A 21,116-nucleotide genomic window follows, 5' to 3' on the forward strand; every position below is an offset into this window, starting at 1 on the left:
CCCTCCAGGCTATGGGTTATTTTAAATGGGGATTTTTCTCCACCAGTGACAGTAAAGACAGATTAAGCTAAAGGTTTATGGTTGAGGTATTACATGCTGTTATTTCTGATGGACGACCCCAGCAGCTCTCCCACTGGGCTCTGGGAGTTTCTGGAGGAAACCCTGGAAGTTTCCCCAGGTGATGCTTCCTGATTGTTCAACATTTTTGCTTGAAACTTTCTTAGCAGTCTTCCTTAAGGAATGCTGCAGGTATTTTTGCTGATATTTAAGTGATATTTAAAAGTGAGTTTATGAAACGTGATTTCATTCTTGAGTCGTTAAAGGGTTTGACCTTGAACCTGTCCTTTTGTCGCCTTCCCGTCCTCAATTTCTATTTGCATGATTTGTTTCTCTGTTTCTACCAAAAACCAAATGAATAAAGTCTTCAGTCTGGTGCTTTGTAAACAAAATGTGGTAACACTTTATTTGCAGGGGTGTGCATAAGACTCACATAACACAGTCATGAACATAAAAAAGTCTTTATGAATGTTTATGACTGATGTCATGAAGTGTCATTTGGTAAATAATGACACTTTTAATACAAAATTGCTCTAAAAGTTGCATTAAAAGTCCATTAAAATGCCAACTTTGCATGATTTTGTAAATTATGATAATTGAATGCAAAGTTGGCACTTTCAATGGACTTTTAGTGCAACCTTTAGAGCAACTTTGTATTAAGTGTCATTATTTACCAAATGACACTTCATGACAACTGTCATAAACATTCATAAAGACTCCGTTATGTTCATGACAGATGTTATGTCATGACAGTGTCATGTGAGTCTCATGCTCACCCCTTCAAATAAAGTGTTACCCAAAATTCTTCTTTAAAAAAAATAGGTTTAGTTGAGACAACTTCCTGATCAAGTCATATTATCATTATTATTATCATTATTATTGTCTGCTTGCAGACAATATTAGACAATAATATTATTGTCATTATTATTATCTCGTTAGCAGGTGAGTCACTAAAGCAGGTGTCAAACTCCAGTCCTCTGCTGTCCTCCAGTTTTTAGATGTGCCAGAGGTTCAAAACGCTGGAATGAAATGGCTTAATTACCTCCTCCTAGTGTAGTTCGGTTCTCCAGAGCCTTAATGACCTGATTATTGTATTCAGGTGGTGCAGCAGAGGCACATCTAAAAGTTGCAGGACACCGACCCTTGAGGACTGGAGTTTGACACCCCTGCACTAAGCAAAGCTTAAAGTTGTCAGACAGGAAATGGACTCGGTGATGATCAGCCCTATAATTAACTAGTTATGTGGTTTGAATTACATATTAAATGTCAGAATACCGATCTGATCAGTCAGAAGCAGATCAGTTTAAAGAAGATTCTCACGACGTTGAGAGCAAAGAAAAAAATTAGGTAAAATTAAATGGACTAATAATTCAAAAACTTCCATTTTTTTATTGGTCATTTATTTAGCAACTTTATTTCTGAGACTCAAATGCACAGCACTCTGCATTTACAGTTTTAGGTGTAGGGTTTCATAATCCTTCACTTTAGGATGTGCAGGCCTGTTATTATTAAAAGTATTTAAGCAACTAGACTGTTTTTTAGGTAAATTATTGATTTTTGATGTTAAAATGCTGCATATTATTTCTTTAAATTTGTATGAAAACATTACCAGAGCAAAAAGCAAATGATGTGGCATAAAGTTTATCCAAGTTGCGAAAATCCGTAACATGTTTTGGCAATAATGAGCTTAAAAGACTCAAAAATGGCGGCCATCTTGGAGGAAAAAGCAAACATAAGCTGAGGGGCGAGCATGAAAATTGTTATGCTTGTTTCCACATCTGGACGATTGTTATAGTAATATGCGTCACAATTTTCATAACTTTTTAAAACTGTCAACTGTCTCAGTCATTTCTGCAGAAACTTCTGACTCATATCTGCTGGTAAGATGAGACTTCATGCCAAAGACTCAAGTTAAAAGGTTTCCACCGGACATGCTGAGGTACAGATTTAAATTACCACTCAGAGAAATTCTGCTCTGTGAAACATTGATACTGTTTTTTACAAACTGGAATGAGTCATGAGGATCAGCGAACCTCCGGCTGTGACGGATCTTTCTGATGGGAAAACGTGCAGATGGACATTCACAGGTTCGTTTGACCTACTTTAGCCAACATCTTCCACAAAACAGCAGAAAATCAGAAAAAGAGGAATAGTAATACTGATAATAACAATTAGAACAGCAGTGAGCTGATGTACAAAAATGAATGAAAACTGATTAAAACATCAATTTACATGTTTTTTTCTGCAAAGACTCGATGTCTGTGTGGTAGTGTCCGTCCGTCCATCCATCCATCCATTATCTTTCACCCTTGTCCCTTAGTGGGGTTAGGAGGTGTGTTGGTGTCCATCTCCAGCTAGCGTACCGGGCGAGAGGCGGGGTCACCCTGGACAGGTCACCAGTCTGTCACAGGGCAACACAGAGACACACAACCATGCACACACACACTCACACCTAGGGACAATTTGGAGAGGCCAATTAACCTGACAGTCATGTTTTTGGACTGTGGGAGGAAACCGGAGTACCCGGAGAAAACCCATGCACGCACAGGGAGAACATGCAAACTCCATGCAGAAAGACCGGGGCCGGGAATCGAACCCAGAACCTTCTTGCTGCAAGGCAACAGCTCTACCAACTGCGCCAGTTAGCTTTAAATTATTGTATTTTTATGTATAGATAAAGAATGGCAGATCAGTTGGATGCGTTCTACACTATACCTGTCATAGATCAGATAATAAAAGATTTCACCTAATTCTGTTAAAGCATATTTTCCTTTTTGAATTCAAACTCTTCGCATGTTCTCCCTGTTTTCATTAAATGGACAAAGAAACATTGTGTCCAAATTAAAACGTTTTCCTCTAAAAGCGTGTGAATGTGATGTTTGACCAAATGATTTAAAGAAACAGATTAAACACAGTTGATAACTTATATCCATCCATCCATCTTCTTTACACCCTTGTCCCTCAGTGGGGTCAGGAGGGTTGCTGGTGTCCATCTCCAGCTAGCGTACCGGGCGAGAGGCGGGGTCACCCTGGACAGGTCGCCAGTCTGTCACAGGGCAACACAGAGACACACAGGACACACAACCATGCACACACACCTAGGGACAATTTGGAGAGGCCAATTAACCTGACAGTCATGTTTTTGGACTGTGGGAGGAAACCGGAGTACCCGGAGAAAACCCACCATGCACAGGGAGAACATGCAAACTCCATGCAGAAAGACCGGGAATTGAACCCAGAACCTTCTTGCTGCAAGGCAACAGCTCTACCAACTGCACCACTGTGCAGCCTCATGACTTACATTTCTTTGTTTCTGTGAATGTCACACGGTATTGTTAATACATACGTGTTTCCAGGGTTCTGTGGTTGTAACAAGACACTACGGAGGCTTTCATGGTACAGATTGTTATCAGGAAGCATCAGTGTCGTTTTTCCTGCACCTCCCTTTGGTTCTGGGTGTGGACGGGACCGAGGATGGACATAAAGAGAGACGGAAACAAACCGAGGGACGGAGCAGAGACGGCGGCAGACGGGTCAGAGGAGCCTCTGTCATCCTTCACCGCAGCTGAAAAGGGTGATTTAAATCTTAAAATGTCTTTTTTGTTATTATTTATGATTAGAAAAACAGATTTTAGCCGATAAGAAGTGAATACTGCTGAAAATCTGTGTTTGTTGTTTCCAGGAGAACAAGGAGTAACTTTCTGACCCACAGCAGAGATTAGCTTCACACAGAAAAATAAATCATTTCATTTCCTCTGGAACAAACAAGGTGACTTTTACCACATTTTATTAAATCTAACACATAAAAATATATTAGCAGCATGTTAATATTTACAACAAGCTGACCGTGGAGAGAAACTGCTATAAAAATTGTGATTAACTTGATTAGTTGCAATAAAAAACATTATTTTTTAAAACGTTTTTGTGTTTTTGTAACTATATAAAGTCGTCATTTTTTAGAAACATAACACGATAACAGAGGCACTGGTTCATTTAAACGCTGCACTTCCTCATAAATATTGTTACATTTTTAAAAAAATCCTATCGTTTTGCAGTGAAACAGGTAAAATAGCTTTTAGATATTAATAATAATAACATTTAAAACAAGATGCTTTGACTTTTTCCCCATTAATATCAGGCTAAACTGTTTGGTATTTCCAGCATCGCAGAATTTGTTCAGTTCCTACCCAGGTGTGTCGCTATGGTAACTGCTGCCGCACTTTGAACCAATGCTCCTTTTGTTGCAGCTGAGGAAGCATTTAAATAGATTAAAAAAACAGTTATGTAAAGTTATTTGAAATGTAAAGAGTTAATGGTCGCATTAAAGGGGATTTGATGGAGTTTATTTAATTGTTCTGGTTTTAAAACAAAAGATTTACGTGTTGCACAGATCTGACAAAAGAATATGAGCTAAAACGACTACATGACATCTATAGACATGATAAAAAAAAACCAGATACTTAATTTTCTGAAGGTAAAGCAAAGCAACTGAACCTTCTTCTAACTTTGTTTCTTTCAGCTCTGCCAGCTGTTTTCCCAGCCTCCACGATGCTCCGCCTCCTGCTTCACCTCCTGCTTCACCTGTGTACCATCATGGCACTGACAGGTAAATCAATGTTTACACACTGAAATGTTGCAGTTTACAAGGTCTGTGTGGAAAATAACCATTAAAAACATTTAATCACAGAAAAATAGTCAAACATTTTCGATCCCTAAAGTCAAGCAATTATTTTCAAATTATTTTGAAAATTATTTTCAAAAGAAAATCTTTAGATTTATGAGAAGTAAATTTAAATTTACATAAAAATTTAGGTTTAATTTTTTATAGAATTGAAATCCTAAAGGAACTGCATGGTGGTGATGTGTTTAGTTGCACATTTGATGCACCAACAACTAGTTCTGCATTGAAAAACTCATTTAAAGTAGTTTATTTAGCAAAAACATCATCCATACATGCAGAAATAGAAATAACTAGAAGTACAAATGAGCTTTCATGATGTAAACTTTAACTTTCCCGACTACCTTTGGTGTCTCCATGCCTGCAGGTGCTGCTGGAGCCGAGCTCTGCACTGTGACCGGCCGCGCCGTCATCGACTTTCATGGCCGATTCACTGCTGTGACGGATCGGTGCGTTTACTCCATGCTCTCTGATTCATCAACAGGCTTCGAAGTGTTTGCCACCTTCAGGGAGCGCCGTCGCAGAGACGTCAGCTTTGTGGACAGCATCACCCTGAAGCTGCAGGATCCAGCTGTTCAGTTTCACCTGGAGCACGGAGGGAGAGTCCAGGTGAGCCAATCAGAAGCCAGCTATGTTTCCAGGACAAATGTCTGCAAAACGTCGCCAGTATTTTGCTAATGTTTTGCCATTAGTTTAGGAACACAGTTGCGTATGGCTAAATTAGGGTTAGAGAGCGGGTATTGATGTCTTCGATGTTTTTAATGTTTTTATCTTTACTTTTCATCTAGTTTTTAACTTCTTTTTATTTCTCTTTCACAATGTCTATGTAAAGCCCCCCCAGAAAACATCCCAGTTAAACGAATCTATATCTAGGGGTGTGAGAATCCCTGTTAAATGACATCTTAACTAAAACTCTGAGGTGTGAGAATCCTTGTTAAATGACATCTTAACTAAAACTCTGAGGTGTGAGAATCCTTGTTAAATGGTATTTTAACTAAAACTCTGAGGTGTGAGAATCCTTGTTAAATGGTATTTTAACTAAAACTCTGAGGTGTGAGACGTTTAACTGAAGTCCTACAAGGGGTGCAGGTTTTAATGTTTTTATCTTTTTTAACCTTTTTTTTCTTTTTCTTTTAAAAAAAATACAAAAATCTCTTTGTCTTTTTAACTGTTTATTTCACATGCTGTTTTATGTAAAGCACTTTGAAATGCCTTGCTGCTGAAATGTGCTATACAAATAAAATTTGATTATTTGATTGATTAAAATCACACGTGAATGCATTTGTTCACATGATAAGTCAAAAAAATTATGTTCCTATCACTTCCTGTCATCTTCTTCGTGGTTTCCTCCAGTGGCGACATCCAGCTGTTGATCGGGTGATGCAAAATAAACCAATTTCAATATGGCCAAAAAAATCCCACCTCATCCTAGCATCAAATCGCTCCATTACACGGTCAATGGAAACGATTGATTGTTGCCACCAACTCTGAAGAGTATGGACTACATAAACACTGAAAAAGTGTTAATATCAACTCTGTGGAAGTTAACAACATAATTCCCAGTGTTGATTTAACTCCCACAGAGTTGATATTAACACCTTTTCAGTGTTTATATAGTCCACACTCTTCAGAGTTAAATGAACACTGGGCCTTTTGCTGTGAACGTTTCTGTTCTGTCCCCCAGATGAACGACACCCAGCTGAACCTCAGCAGCTCAGGCCAGGAGCTTCACAGCGTTTGGATTTCCAAAGACTCAACCGGAGTCAAGGCAAACTTTACAAGCTCCAGTCACACAGTTTATTTATTCTTCGACGGCTCCACAGCACAGATCCACACAGGAAGTAAGATTAGAATGAAAGGTCTGACATTTCAGCAGCAGAGAGCCAAACTTTCTGAGTCTGTCCTGAGGTTCTGTCCTGAATGTTTTCAGCTCCAGTTTGGTCGTCTGTTGAGGGTCTGTGTGTAAATGCCAGCAGTATCTCAACCCAGAGGTTGGATCACTACAGCTCCTCCAGGTTAGACACTCAACAAGTCAACATGTCCAAATTCAGATTTTGAGAATTAATTTCTGAAATTTTCCAGAAAAAACAAAGATATATTTTAGGTCCAAGAGTGGAAAACGTAAATATTGTGGAAAGATTTCTGAAACCTTCCGTGTTTTTTTTGTTCTAGCAAATTTTCAAAGTTTCAGCCTCAAAAATGTTCATGTTTATTTTTTTCTAGTAAATTTTGGAAATTAATCTCAAGATTTCTGAGTATTTTGGTGGAAATTTGCCCTTTTTTCCCCCCTACGAACAATATCCCTAATACAATGTCATAGAGGTAGTATTACTCTTACTTGAGTGTAATTTGTTGGTATTTATTCACCTCACTCTTCAAGGACAAGTCAAAGAAAAACAAAATGTCTTCTAATCCTGTGGTTTGTCTCCCCCTAGCTGTCAGACTCAGTACAACGACTCTCTTGACACTTCAATCAACTGCAGCGCGATAACGAACCAGTGAGAGGATTTAATCACTCTAAGGCAGGGGTCCCCAAACTTTTTCCTGTGAGGGCCACATAACTTTTCCCTTCTCTGGTGGGGGCCGGAGGGGAGGGGGGGTTGAAGGTTGAGACTATTCAGCGGGAGGAGGGTGGGGGGGCTGGGAGGGGTGCGCGTTTCTCGATTGATTTTTACCCAGAAAGCACATGGGCAAAAACCGTTAGTGAAACGGTCACTGGGACTGACTAGTATATATTCCATTGAGGGATAGTAACTTTAACATATGAATTCCTCATATGTAGGCTCGTTTTGAAGTATAAGTTGCTATTTACAGGCATTGCTTCAAAGAATTCAACCTGTTCATAACAACTGTTCAACTGTACTGATTAAATAACATAAAGTGGGGGCATATACCACATATAAACCGGAAAATACAATATATGAAAAAAATAAATAAATCAGAATCTGGTATTGTTCAGGCGGCCGGATCCGGCCCGCGGGCCGTAGTTTGGGGACCACTGCTCTAAAGGAAATACTTATGTGTTTTTCTCCACTGTTTCTTTTATTAAAACATACAGTAAACTGCACCGTTAAGATAATTATGTAAAGACAAAACATGCACTTTTAATACTGCTTAGTTTGAAAATATGAAAGTTAAGCATGCGGCATCCCATCTATTTGTTTTTCTCCCGTCTGGTGAGAAGCTGCAACGCCCTGAAGGAATCTCCCTTCTCCTCCTGTAACGGTGACGTCGACCCGACTCCCTACATCGACGCCTGCAGCGACACTTTGTGCAAATATCCCTCCGTGGACGGTCTGCGCTGTGGCTTCCTGTGGGCCTACGCCAGAGCCTGCAGCCTGAACAGCGGAGCCTCACTGGGAGACTGGCGGTCCGCCGCTGGCTGCTGTAAGAACCGATCCACTTCAGCTGAATCTTTACAGAACTCCAATGTGTCTGTGCTGATTTTTCCGCCGTGTTTCTCCGCAGCCTCGGCTGAAGGTTTCTGCCAGGACAAAGTCTGCAGCGGTCATGAGTTCTGCGGAGAGAAAATCGGCGGGGGGACCGGCTGCCTCTGCAGAGCCGCGTTTGCCTACGACTACAAACAGTCAAACACTCTGAGTAAGACAGATGTCCTGCACACCGAGACCGAATCGAACCGTGAAACTCATTTACCTTTTTGCTCCTCAACTTTTAGGCGATCCGACTGTCTGCAGGCAGAACTCTGGTTCCGTCGCTCTGATTGGGTGTCTGCTGGAGGAGAAAGGCATCGACTTCTCTACCTTACACCTGAACAACCGGAGCTGCAGGGGCGTGATGGACGAGGAGACGCACATGGTGACCTTCAGCTTCGACAGCAGCAACACCTGCGGGACGGAGATCACGGTGGGCTCATCACTCCAACTCCACCGCAAAATGTTAGCGTTACTGTTTCTGGTCCAGTTTGGCACACTTGAATTAAAACTACTAGCTTAAAAGTAACTTATCAGCAGGCTTGTTTTAAGTAAATAATTCCTTAAAAACATTCCAGTTCCATTGCAAGATTATTTCACTTGTAATTTGGGGAAAACGTTTTGTTTTATTCTACCACTAGAACTAGTATTTGTTCAGAAAACATTAAGGAATTATTGACTTAAAACAAGCTGAAAATTTATTTTTGTCTTATTTTAACCAAGATATTTACACCCGAAACCCGATTTTGTGTTTTTGCAGTGTAACCTTGAATCAGACCAGCCTCATGAAGATGAGGTTTTATTGTTGTACTTTCTGCTCTTACAGAATAATGGAAGCCAAATAATCTACAAGAACGCCATCAAGTACCAGAACAGCTCTGACGTCATCAGTCGCCAGGACCAGTTCTACATCGACTTCTCCTGCCGGCACACTCAGCCCGAAACAAAGATCGTTGCCTTCAACATCAAGGACAGGTGTGTGCTGGCATTCAAGGCTCTTCAGCTCCAGTGGGAAGCTTGTTGATTCTAAATATTACTGTAAAAATCTTCCAGGTTTTGATACAAACTGAAAGAAATTCCCCCGTTGGCCACTTCAGTTTCAGGGTGACGTCTATTTTTCAAGATGGCCGCTGTTTGTGAGCCTTTTGAACCAATTTTTGCCACAGTGACTTGGACGACCTTTAGATCGTACCATGTCCTATTTCTATCCTTTGTATCCTATTTATACAACTTTAAAGTAATAATTTGTAGCAAAATCAGAAACTGGGGAGTTTGCAGTTTCCAGTCGTCAACTGGAAGGAGATGAAGACGTGAGATACAGACTGAGAAACTCTCAGTGGTTAGCATTAGCTTCCGCTAATTTTTTTAATCTGTTAAGTGTTAGTGCTTCTGCTCATTTTTTATATGTTTACTGGGTTGGTGTTAGCTTCTGCCAAATTTTGTACATGTTTAATGGTCATAGCATTAGCTTCTGCTCATTCTTTATATCTTTAGTGGATTTAGAGTTAGCTTCTGCTCATTTTTTATATGTTTAGTGGATTTAGAGTTAGCTTCTGCTCATTTTTTATATCTTTAGTGGATTTAGAGTTAGCTTCTGCTCATTTTTTATATCTTTAGTGGATTTAGTTAGCTTCTGCTAATTTTTTTATGTTTAGTGGCATAGCATTGCTAAGATACTCATTTAGTAAATTTGCGCTTAGTTAACCTCATATTTTGGTTAGCTGTGGCCATCAATGGCTGATTTTAGTGCAAACAACTACTTTCTGTTACGACCATGGTGGCCATACTGAAAATATGAGTTTTATAGATCCAATTATGTGTGATTAGACACCAAAGTATTTTAATCTGCGACAAAGTTTGACAAATTTAGTGCAAAAACTAAACTTTCTGTTAACATCTGATTACCTGCTGCGCTAAACGAGCTGTTGGTGTCTCTGTGTCCGAAGCTCTGTGGTCGTCATAGTGAAGTCTGGACAGTGGAACTACACCGTGGCCATGAAGGCCTACAGCGACGGCGGCCTCACACACGCTCTGGACTCAATGACCGGCGTGGCCCTCAACCAGAAGATCTGGGTGGAGCTGACCACCGCTGGACTGGACGCAGACATGATCGCCGTGGAAACGGATTCATGCTGGGCAACCAGTCGAGACTCTCCCAGCAGCCAGCCGAGATACGACCTGATCAAGAACGGGTGAGGCAGGCGCTTCTATAAAGAGTTGGTGTTCCGAGCTACTTAAAGTTCAACCATAAATGTGTTTTTGACTTTTGATTGTAAAAATCTTTCCTCTTGTTCTGCAGCTGTGCCGACCCCGGCGACCAGACGGTGCAGGTGGAGGGAAACGGAGAAGGAACCTCCAACCGCTTCTCCTTCAACATGTTCCAGTTCACTGGGAGCACTGGGGACGTTTACCTGCACTGCAAGCTGCAGCTGTGCGTCAAACAGGGGAGCAGCTGCGTCCCGGTACGCCTTCCTGAAATCAGCAGAAACGTTTGCTGTTCTCACAACCATCAACGATCTCTGAATAATTATTTATGTTTTTGTTGCTCTGGTTGCATTCTTAGAAGTTTTATAAAATCAATAATCCTCTCTGTCTTTGATGAAACCCCAGGACTGCAGCGGCGGCTCTAAGAGACGACGCCGATCCGTCAGGTCTGGACGTCCGGCCGTCATCAGCCTGGCCTGGACTCAGTAGGTCAGATGGTTTATTTCAACTTTTAACGCTTTAATAATCATTAGTTTTGTATTGAAAAGTTAATGGTCACACCATGTCTCTGTAAGAGAAAAACTTCCTGCATGAAGTTAACTGAAACTTTTAAAGATCCATCTAAAAGATGGTTAGTGATCATTTGAAAGTTGACTTTGTCCAATTTCTAACATTTTTAAGTGAAAAAATGATTTCTGTGAATTACAGCAGTTATTTATGTCTCTCCAGATGGTTTCCATAGCGACTGGGATGGATTACCGGCTGCAGATCATCTTAATCTGGATCCAGTCCTGAAAATGGAGGAACTAATTCGCAGCTGAAATGTTTTGTGTTTGTTTTTTCACAGTTTGAAGGAGAAACGTTTTAGTTACAGACGTGTAGAAGAAAAACGGGACTAAACCGTTCAGCATGTTTTCATTTTACTGAGTTTGGGGGAATTTATGTGGTTGCATCTACTTTAATAAAACCTACTTTATATCAGAAGGCCTATAATTTAATCACATATCCTGAAGTTTATAATCTAAATGAATAATTTCCAGGGGAAAATGTTCATTTGTTTTGATTTGTAGCCTGTAGAGTCTGAGAGTCAATATGTGGTGTGTTTAATTCTCTTAATTTGATATTTCAATGACGTTTTTCTTTCTCATAAAAGGGGAACTTAGTGACGACAGTCGACGTTACAATAAGCTTTGTGTAAAAGAAGAAGAAGAAAAAACTGGTGAAATAATTTTTTCGGCCAATTTTCACTCTAAATCTGTGAAATTCTTTTGATTGTTTCCAATTTTTCTTGATTTGAGGAAAATTTTGTTTCAGTTATGGTAACAAGATACTATTTAAACTCATACAAGCATATAAAAGACAAAAAACAGCGAATAAATGAAGTGGGAGTAAAGAGTTGTGTGTTATTTTTGGTTCCAACACGTCAGTCTGCTACAGATAAAGACATATTTAAGTGAAACATATCTCTTATGTTTTATGAGAAAAAGATAACCACTGCTGCTTCATGTTTGTTTCATTTTCCGACTAGAAAATGTTACCTGGTTTCTCAATATGAAGCATTCATTTTCTATCAGAGCATCACAGTCAGATGAAGAATGCCAAACAATCATTATACAATAATAAAGAAAACTCAAAAACACTGAATTCATAAACATAAGGTGATTTCAAAAATGTTCATTTCAAATTCATGTTATTCCATAATCGATCACCAGAGGGCGCTAACGTTCAATATATCCTTTGTGTAACTACAAATCCGAGCAAGTTTAACTTTGAGTAAAAAAAAATCTGAAAAACAAAATAATTTAAAGGTTGTGCAGCTTTGATAAGAATTTAAATATTTGTAGTTATTTATGTATTAATACTCAGAACTCAACGGGAATTCAGCTTTAAATCAAACTATTAAAATGTCAAATTTTCTTGCGCTGATGTTTGATTTTACCATCAAGTAAAATCAGAGTTTTTATTCTCACTGATACTGATTCTCATAAATCATGTGCAGCAGCAGCAGCAGCAGCCATATAAACCATGTTATTGCAGAAAATCTGGGGAATAAACCTTCACTTTTAAAAGTCTGGCAGCATCATGTTGGATTTCACTGACAGACTGATTCACCACAAAAACTCCTAAAAGATTATTAGATTATTATTAATAAAATTATTAGAGCAGAAAACAGGGAAACGTGTACAAATACACAGGAAGTCATGAGTTAACACATTAAAATATAAAATAAGACATCTCTCCTCCACTAAAAATAACTAAAGTAAAAAATCAACCATTAACACAAACAGGAACAAACTTCAGATTTAATAGGAATTAAACAAAGACATTAACTTGCTCATAAACAAAACAAGACAAAATAATACATTTCTGTTAAGGATGCCAGTTAAAAAATAAATATTCAAATCACAGAAAATGATACAACCATTGGCAATATTGAATATTGAATAAATGATTGGCAGTCAGCCATTAAAAGAGGAAGCAGAAACTTGAGAAAACATCTGGACTTCATGAAGGAGATTTCTGCTGTCAAACTGCAACAGAATTTCATCTTGATGGAAGAAATCAAATCAAATTTTCCACTTTTAGATCCAGATGTTGGAGTGAAGAAAGGTGCTGATCTAGAGCACAACTCCAAACTGAACGATTCAGTGATTCAGTTCAGTTCCAGCTCAGTTCAGTTCAGGTCCAAATACTCTGACATCACAGCAGGAAGTCGCCCCGAGACGATCATCCAGCAGGTGGCAGTGTGGAGCCAAGAGGTCACTGAGGTTTATCATCTTTTATCCCAACGGAGCCAAGAAATGCAGTTAAATGCAGATTTAAATACATTTCAACAGCCTGATGAAAACTGACACAGTCAGTGAACTTTGACCTTAAAGAACAAAAATACATCACAGACCTGCTGTTGTCGTATCATCGTATCAACACTCCGGACCGCTCAGGTCTGCAGAACCAGAACCAAACGTGGAGAAGCACAGACCTGGAACAAACTTCCAGAAAACTGCAAAACAGCCGAAACACTGAGTTCATTTAATCTAGACTAAAACCCGCCTGATAAGAGCTGATTTTGAAACATAATCAATGAAACACTGACCGAGATATTTGATGAGTATCAATGATTTAGTGATGGCGCTCATCAAAATGTGATGTTTGTTTCTCTGTTGTTGGTGTTATGGTGGTTTTTATTACTTAATAAAAATTATTTTTTGTGTTTTGAAAGACTGCGACAGACTGGTGACCTGTCCAGGGTGACTCCGCCTCTCGTCCAGAACGTTAGCTGGAGATGGGCACCAGCAGAGACAAGGGTGTTAAGATAATGGATGGATGGATGGATGGATGGATGGATGGATGGATGGATGGATGGATGGATGGATGGATGGATGGATGGATGGATGGATGGATGTTTTGAAAGAAAAACACAAAAAATGTTTGTTTTTGTAAACAAGATGTAAAACAAGACATTTTTTAACTGTCTTGTTGCTTAAATGTGCTAAATGAATAAATCAAATATTTATTTTGATTGATTGATTGATTGATTGATTGATTGATTGATTGATTGATTGATTGATTGATTGATTGATTGATTGATTGATTGATCAACTAGTTTTGAATCTTCCAGGTTTTCAGACTGAGTATAAAAACGTAAAAAGTGTAAAACCTTTTCTTGCTGACAAGCTGTTAAAATGTTATTTGGGGTTCAATCTTCATATGTGACATTTGTGTGTAATTTTCTTTACGCCTGTTTCAGAGGAGTTCATCGTCACCCTGGTCTCGTCCAGTCATTTGTTCATCCAGACTCTGAATCTTAATACAGTGGGCAACTCCCTGATAGCACGCCTAGGTGGGCCCCATGCGGGGGGAAGGGGGGCAGACCAGATGGATCCCATATGGGTTTGTCCGCGGGTTCCACGATGCTGTCCACATGGACCCTACCCAAACCCATGTAGGGCCATCGTGGAACCCGTGGACAAACCCATATTGGACCCATATATCAGCTCTCCTTTCCCCCACATGGGGCCCACCTAGGCATGCTGGCAGGGCTGTTTTTGTTTTTGTTTTTGTTTTTCCAGTACAGAGCTGCTCCTGCTGCTCCTCCTGCTGCTGCCAGCGCCAGCAGAACGTAGAGAGCGATCAGTCCTTTATTTTCTGTTGGAGGATTCGCAGTTGGACTCTCAGGTTGTTTGTCACCAGCTAATGGAAAGAAGAATTAAAAAAAAAAAATCACAGAAATATAAATTATGACAATCCATTCTTTATCAGGCAGAAAAACAGATTTTTCTGGTGCATTAAAAAAATTACTATTAAATAATGAAATTTACACATTTTTTTCAATATTTTGAACAAATTTTGTAACACTGCTTTATTTTATGCAAATACATGCTAACATCATTTTTTCTACTGGTTCTTAGAGATAAAACTTTGTAATCTCACCTGTGACTATCAGCCGACATGCAGCAGAGCCGAAGCCACAATCTGTCTGGATTTCACACAGATACAGACCAGAGTCATTGATCCTCAGCTTGGACACGTGGAGTTTAATCTGTCCGTCTTTAAGGACGTCTTTGTCTCTCTGGACTCGTCCTGCAAACTGTTTGTCCTGAGACTGCGGCACCTCCACTCCACCATGCTCATGGAACAAGACGGACACTTTTTTGTTTTCGGTTATTAATGTGAAGATCATGAACTCGAAGCTCAAGCAGGAGTCGGGTCTGGAGGTGAAGGTCCACTCCAGAGTGATGCTGTGGTTCTCCTCTGCCTCATAGCTGCTCTGGGTCACATTCACTACAAATGTTGCTGCTGAGGAGACAGAGAGGGAAAGAGAGGAGCAGACACACTGAGAACTGGAACATGGGAGTCTTTCAGCTCCATCTAGAGAGCTTTCTGTCACAAAGACAAGATGGAGACTGACCACAGAGACATGAGCTGAGGATGAGGAGCAGCAGGGAGATCATCTTCATCCTGTGAGAGGAAGAGGAGGAGGAGAGGCAGCAGGACATCAGATCGTTTCTGTTTAGATAAATCACTTAATTTTACCAATATAATATCTGATAATGTTCATTAATGTGAGAAAATCCTAGAATTTACAACAGAAATATTAAACTGTCTTAATCTAAGCCCTCAGGTTAGATAGTATCCTGCTGATGCAGAAATGTTAATTATTTAAAACCTGTCAAAAATGTTGTATTAACTGTAATTTTATTTTGGAGGGACTTTATAGGTTAATATCTAGTTTAATCCAGGAAAAGTCTCAATAAGTAATATTTCCATCCTGCCGGTGTCTGCACAACTTTTCTGTTGTTTTTTGTTTTTCACTTTATAAGTTTTCAGTCTGAATCCTTTTAGTAAATAAAAGACTTGCAGCTCTGGAACAGACACAATTCATAGAAAACAGTAAAAAGAAACTCAAATAATTAATTTAGGGTTTTATTTTGTCTCCCTTAAGAGTTAATTTATGCATCAGTCAGTTCAGCCTTTTCTTGATAATTAAGCTCATTATTATCCCAAACAATTAGAGGAATAATTAAGATACCTAAACTATTAAAAGCATAACACAATAACAAGGAGCAATACAATTATAATTAGAATATTTTAGATTTGCTTTCAAAAACTCATAAACTTCCCCTTGCATTTTGATCCTCTGGATTTCCCCAAATGTTTATTTTTATATTTTGTGCTTCCTGCTTGGGGAAAAAGAGGGGAATAAATATAAAGGAAAGTAAAAATGAAAACGTTTGTAACTTTGGTGACATGTCAGATCTGAATGCGTGAATTTGAGCTTCTCAGTCTGTTTCAGATTAGTATGTGTTATTTTTTTTAAGGTAACAAATCTCAATTTTTATTCACTTCATGACAGTAAACTGTCAAATCGCATTGTTAACAACGAGCTACCGTTAATATTAAACCATGTTATAAATTATGTTTAATCTGAGTTAGTATAATCTAGAGCAGTGGTCCCCAACCCCCGGGCCGTGGACCGGTACCGGTCCGTGGACCAATTGGCACCGGGCCGTGCAAGAAATAATTAAATATTTCCTTTGTATGTGTTATTTGAGTCTGGAAGATCTTTTATTTTGAAAATCCTTTAACTGGATTCTCGTGGTTACTTGGCGCCAACATTGAGGCCACAAGCAGCAAAATGAGTAAGAAACAGATCAGATGTCTTTGTAAAGTTTCTTTGCAAAGGGGAAAAGGCCCAGAGAAGAGAGAGGAGAATGGATTTATCCCGGACCGGTAGGTGAGTCCCACATTACAAGCCGCTCTGCTTAACATGCGGCGACCGGCTGCTAATGAGGCAATGAAGCTTCAAACTGTTTCGCCACGTAGAGACCAAGCAGGCTGTGGATATAAGCAACACTTCAGGTGTTATTGTCTCTCATCACTCCCAGATGGAACCGTCTCGTTGCAGACCATAGCGACCAGAGTCAGAGCGTTTGGGCAGTGGTCGAGAGGAGATGAGTAGAGCTTGTGAGTCTTAAGTCTGGTTTAGACGGAAAGATTTAAGAATTGTCGGCCGATTCTCCAAATCTCTGTGACCACAGAGCTGATAAAAGTCCAACAGGTTCGATCGGTTCGTGTGTCCAAGGCAGGAGCAACACGAACCGATTCCAGTCACGAACATCCCGATTCCAGAGGATAATCAAGTAAAACCCCTAACATAGCGGGAATTTAGAATAACCAAACACGGATGACCAGGGGTGAAAGTAGTTTTAAATTCTTGGGGGTACTATGACAAAAAAAAAAAAAAAAATTATATATATGTATTGCTTATTTGTGTGCTTTGGAGTTTTTGTGCTGATGAATTTTTTTGTGAAGCAATAAAAGCTGGTAGCTCTTGAATTGATACAAAATAAATCTGTATTTCCTCCTTCAGTCCACTGGCTGCAATGTTGACATCTTGAGATGCCATGAGACCTAAATTCTGAACATCATGGCATGGAGTACATCCCAGTTTTCCATGTCTGGCATAAAACCATTTATTTTAGCTTTTTAACTGGTTCTATTGATCCTGTGTCCAGACAGTGATAATCAGTAGCCCAGCATCATGACCTGTTTGTTCTGAAGATCCTTCAGCTTCCACTTCTCTTCCTAACATGGCGCCTCCTCACCCTGACTCTCATACTGACAGGAGGAACCACAGAGCTCTGTTAGGTTAAAGCTCATCTTCTGAAGTTGGGATATTTTTCCTCCAACAGGTTCCAGAGAATCACCATTGCTTCGCAAAAATTTAATAGGCACAGAAACTCCAAAGCACACACAGAAGCAATATATATTTTTAGTATAGTACAGTTTAATAGTATATATTATTTATTTTTTGTCATAGTACCCCCAAGAATTTAAAACTGCTTTCACCCCTGGGGTACGCAGTACCCTGCCGTATCCGCTTACTTTCACCCCTGCGGGTGACGATGTAGAAGCAGTAGTGATAGTTTGTGGAGTCATTCTAAGATATAAAAGACGTAACAAAAAGAAAAGACGGTGGATAAAAGACGACGGGAGCAGCCGCTCTGTTTGCTGCACTATGATTTGGAGGTGAAAATGTTTTTTCAGTTAACATTTTAACTGAATAAATATAATAACCATATATAATAATGACCTTTACATATAATAATAAACATTTCCACATATCATCTCCGATATCCACCGGACTCTCAGTTGCGCGATATGTCAGCTGTTTGGGATTCCCCTCTGTTTTTACGTCACCGCGCTTTCTGATTGGCTACCTGTCACATTCAACAGGTTATATTCACGTTCCCAGTCAGGGAAAACCCCACAGGCTGCGGTTAAAGGGCCAAGACAACCCAAAGTAGACATATTGACGAACACCAACATGCAGAAGCCTTATCTGACTGCTCATCCCCCCCTCCCTCCCGGCCGCAGCAAAATTTCCAAGTCTTGACCGATCCGAGGTAATAAAAAAGGTTGGGGACCACTGATCACTGATTTAGATGATTCATCGACTTCAATAACTAAAATCCATCTGTTGAACAAGCAGAAAGAATAGAATAGCAGCTATATATATATATATATATATATATATATATATATATATATATATATATATATATATATATATATATATATATATCTATATATATATATATATATATATATATATATATATATATATATATATATATATATATATATATATATATATAAAAACCAACATAGATTAAAATAAATGTGCAGCTGCTTAGTAATCAATAAAAATAAGGAACAATTCTTACAATTCTTAATTATAAATGTTATCTGAAAGGCCAAGCTAGAAAATTACAGTGAAAAAACAAAATATTTACAATACAAACAATGAAAGATTATTTTTCATTATTAAATAACTTGAACAAATTGAGAAGATTTAACTGCTTGTTGATCTTTTGTTCATCATCGGCAGTAAAGCATGTAAATTTAAGCAAAACAGAATTTGACATGTCAAACCTGTGAATACAACAATAGTATTTATTTTGGGGAATAAACAGTTTTTGCTTTTACTGTAATAATTAATTTTAACTCTGGTCTGCTATCTCTAATAGTTAGTTGTAAAAATCTTTATTACAATTTCTGCAGTCAAACTCTTTATACAGAGCAGCTTTCTGAATGTTTCCCTGCTCGTTTTGTACTCAGACTTCTTTAGCTTGGAAAGCCTACATGCCATCACCCTAATCTTTAACTCTCGCCTCAAATTCTCTGAAATTAAAATTGCGGCTTTGACTGGGTTAGTATTATTATTGTAAACAACATATTGTTAACAATTAGAAGAAACTATCTGTAAAGGTGTATAAATGTCGTAAAGAGTCAATAGTTTTAAATTGAAATCTCTCTGAGTTATGAATAATTGGACTTAATGAAGTCGTTTTTCCTGCTGCTGAACAGAAACATGTTGAGACAAGACAGGGTGACGCAGAACAAAGGTTTGTTTTGTTCCTTCAATAGAAAACTTTAAAAACAAACCTGGAGCCTCCAGGCTGGTTGTTCTGATTCATCCGTTTCCCTCAAAAAGCGTAAAAACAATGTAGGAAATCTTCAACAAATCAGATTATATTTCACCTTCAGGTTTTGTCCACAAGGCAGCAAAGTCAGGAGAAACAACGCAGGACTAAACGGTAGAAAAATCACATACATTCATAGCTTCCTTCTAAATATCAGATGCTTAAAGTAAACAGAAATGTCTAAATGTAAACAGAGCAACGAAAAGGTTTTTGTCACTTTAGTAGGTGAATTCCCATTGTGATGATAAAATATTAATGCTGATAAACGTGATAGACAAAAAATTAAAGCTGGATACGAAACAGAAAAACAAGATTTAAATTCTGACATAGTTGAATGACATATTTACTCACATCGTCTTTTCACAGGTTGATCGTTTCGCGCAGACAGACAGGCAACTTCTGACGCAACAAGACTTTTCCATCAGGCTTAAACAATCTGAACTCCTCCCATTTTTGTTTTCTTTGAAACTGACGTCTGCATGTTTGAGTTTTATCAGATTCAGATGTGAAAACAAAAGAGTCAACCTCTGATTTTACATGTTCTGCTGTAATCTCTGTCACATGTCCATCAGAAACCTTCATCTGATAATGATCCCTTTGTTATTTAATCTAAAGAAATTGAATCCAGCCAGATCACTGTTGGTTGTTGTGTGTGAGAATATTGGCTGGGATTGAGTTAACACAGATTATACAATCTGAAAAGACAAATTCACATGAAAAATGTTTTGTTTCATGTTGCTTTTACTAAAAAGGCTTAAACTCTGCAACTTAACTGTTATCAACAAACAAGTTTTATGTTCATAGAAATCATGAATTATAGATTCATGATTGGTTTTGTAACCATTAAGTGGATGAACAGTAAATAAAACAGCTGCAGGCCGGGACTTTCTGAGCAAAACCATCTGACAAATATGTTGGTGAGGCGGGAACAGAGTAAGAAAAGAAACTCGTCAGACAAGTTTAGCTCACCACACACAGGGCAGCAGTTCATTAAAAACAGTCTGACTTAACTATTTTTTCAACAAGGAAATGTTTCTGCTTTGAAGCTATTTTTATAACGTCTTTAACTGAAGCTGCTTTTACAGAATCACTGGCTTATTAAAACAGGATAAGTTGCTCATAGTAGACTGCTTTATATTCGTCAATGTTAAAAAAAACCCAAAAAAAACACCTTATACTGTGCTGTTGCATGTCAGGGTTCAAAAAGAAAATAAAAATGAACATTTTTCAAATGCAATTGAAGTTAAAATTTAATCAAGGAAAGAAAAGATCTGTGGCAACATTTCAGATCAAGGGTGTTAAGTGGGTGGGTGGGTGGGTGGATGGATGGATGGATGGATGGATGGATGGATAAGGTTGAACTATGCAGATCATGAAGATTTTTTTCGCTCAGTGTCAGTGGTTTGATCATAGGTCTGGTGGGTCCTCTGCCTTCATCATGAAGCTCCTTACATCTACTGATCTATGATCAATCGAACCTTCTGGTTGACCAAAGTGATTCTCTTGGCATCATCATCATCTGCAGAGGTAGCCCAGGTGTTTTGAAACCCTTCAGACATTGCAGGTCTCTGTCACTAATAATTTAAGAGCTCTGCTCCACCGTGGCTGAAAGTCTGGGAGTGAAGATCTACAGCACTTCTGCAGACCATCCACAGGCCAACAGGTTGAGTTTCACTGGTCATTAAAAGCTGAGCTCCGTTCTGCTTTGACCAGTGGAAACTGAGTAGAACATCTCCTCTGGGTCTTTAGTTTCACTCC

At 38.8% G+C, this 21,116-nt stretch overlaps 2 protein-coding genes across 11 annotated transcripts; one reads left to right on the forward strand and one right to left on the reverse strand.

Moving 5' to 3' along the window:
* The first annotated feature begins 3,545 nt into the window (after window positions 1–3,545).
* Window positions 3,546–11,764, forward strand: LOC103480752 (alpha-tectorin-like). Of its 2 annotated transcripts, none has more exons than XM_008435918.3 (15): window positions 3,546–3,631; window positions 3,740–3,826; window positions 4,577–4,663; window positions 5,103–5,344; window positions 6,420–6,576; window positions 6,666–6,750; window positions 7,171–7,233; window positions 7,920–8,122; window positions 8,204–8,335; window positions 8,412–8,599; window positions 8,993–9,141; window positions 10,113–10,358; window positions 10,466–10,628; window positions 10,777–10,860; window positions 11,101–11,764. In XM_008435918.3, exons 3-14 carry the CDS (start codon window positions 4,606–4,608, stop codon window positions 10,858–10,860), a joined length of 1,770 nt encoding a protein of 589 aa, XP_008434140.2. In that variant the 5' UTR covers window positions 3,546–3,631; window positions 3,740–3,826; window positions 4,577–4,605; the 3' UTR covers window positions 11,101–11,764. The 2 variants fall into 2 exon arrangements, with proteins under 2 accessions (XP_008434140.2, XP_008434145.2); XM_008435923.3 differs by having other exon boundaries at window positions 3,740–3,772; window positions 4,575–4,663.
* Window positions 11,765–12,656: 892 nt separating this feature from the next.
* On the reverse strand, window positions 12,657–19,797 carry LOC103480764 (uncharacterized). 9 transcript variants are annotated; one of them, XM_081599512.1, is made up of 7 exons: window positions 19,710–19,797; window positions 19,321–19,465; window positions 15,281–15,378; window positions 14,803–15,168; window positions 13,466–14,562; window positions 13,271–13,372; window positions 12,657–13,148 (listed from the first exon to the last, which is right to left on the reverse strand). In XM_081599512.1, exons 2-5 carry the CDS (start codon window positions 19,350–19,352, stop codon window positions 14,363–14,365), a joined length of 696 nt encoding a protein of 231 aa, XP_081455638.1. In that variant the 5' UTR covers window positions 19,353–19,465; window positions 19,710–19,797; the 3' UTR covers window positions 12,657–13,148; window positions 13,271–13,372; window positions 13,466–14,362. The 9 variants fall into 9 exon arrangements, with proteins under 9 accessions (XP_081455638.1, XP_081455642.1, XP_081455639.1 ...); XM_081599516.1 differs by having other exon boundaries at window positions 13,271–14,562; window positions 14,803–15,165; window positions 15,281–15,330; XM_081599513.1 differs by having other exon boundaries at window positions 13,271–14,562; window positions 14,803–15,165.
* Between the last annotated feature and the right edge of the window lie 1,319 nt (window positions 19,798–21,116).

This window comes from Poecilia reticulata, chromosome 18 (assembly GCF_904066995.2).
Source record: "Poecilia reticulata chromosome 18, P_reticulata-male-v2, whole genome shotgun sequence".
Taxonomy (NCBI): domain Eukaryota; kingdom Metazoa; phylum Chordata; class Actinopteri; order Cyprinodontiformes; family Poeciliidae; genus Poecilia; species Poecilia reticulata.

Coding starts and splice junctions, on each gene's coding strand:
- LOC103480752 (XM_008435918.3), top strand. CDS start 4,606: ATGCTCCGCCTCCTGCTTCACCTCCTGCTTCACCTGTGTACCATCATG. Junction 6,751..7,170: donor GATCACTACAGCTCCTCCAG/GTTAGACACTCA, acceptor GTCTCCCCCTAG/CTGTCAGACTCAGTACAACG. Junction 8,600..8,992: donor CCTGCGGGACGGAGATCACG/GTGGGCTCATCA, acceptor CTGCTCTTACAG/AATAATGGAAGCCAAATAAT.
- LOC103480764 (XM_081599512.1), bottom strand. CDS start 19,352: ATGAATCAGAACAACCAGCCTGGAGGCTCCAG. Junction 15,169..15,280: donor CCTCAGCTCATGTCTCTGTG/GTCAGTCTCCAT, acceptor CTGTCTCCTCAG/CAGCAACATTTGTAGTGAAT. Junction 14,563..14,802: donor ATGTCGGCTGATAGTCACAG/GTGAGATTACAA, acceptor TCTTTCCATTAG/CTGGTGACAAACAACCTGAG.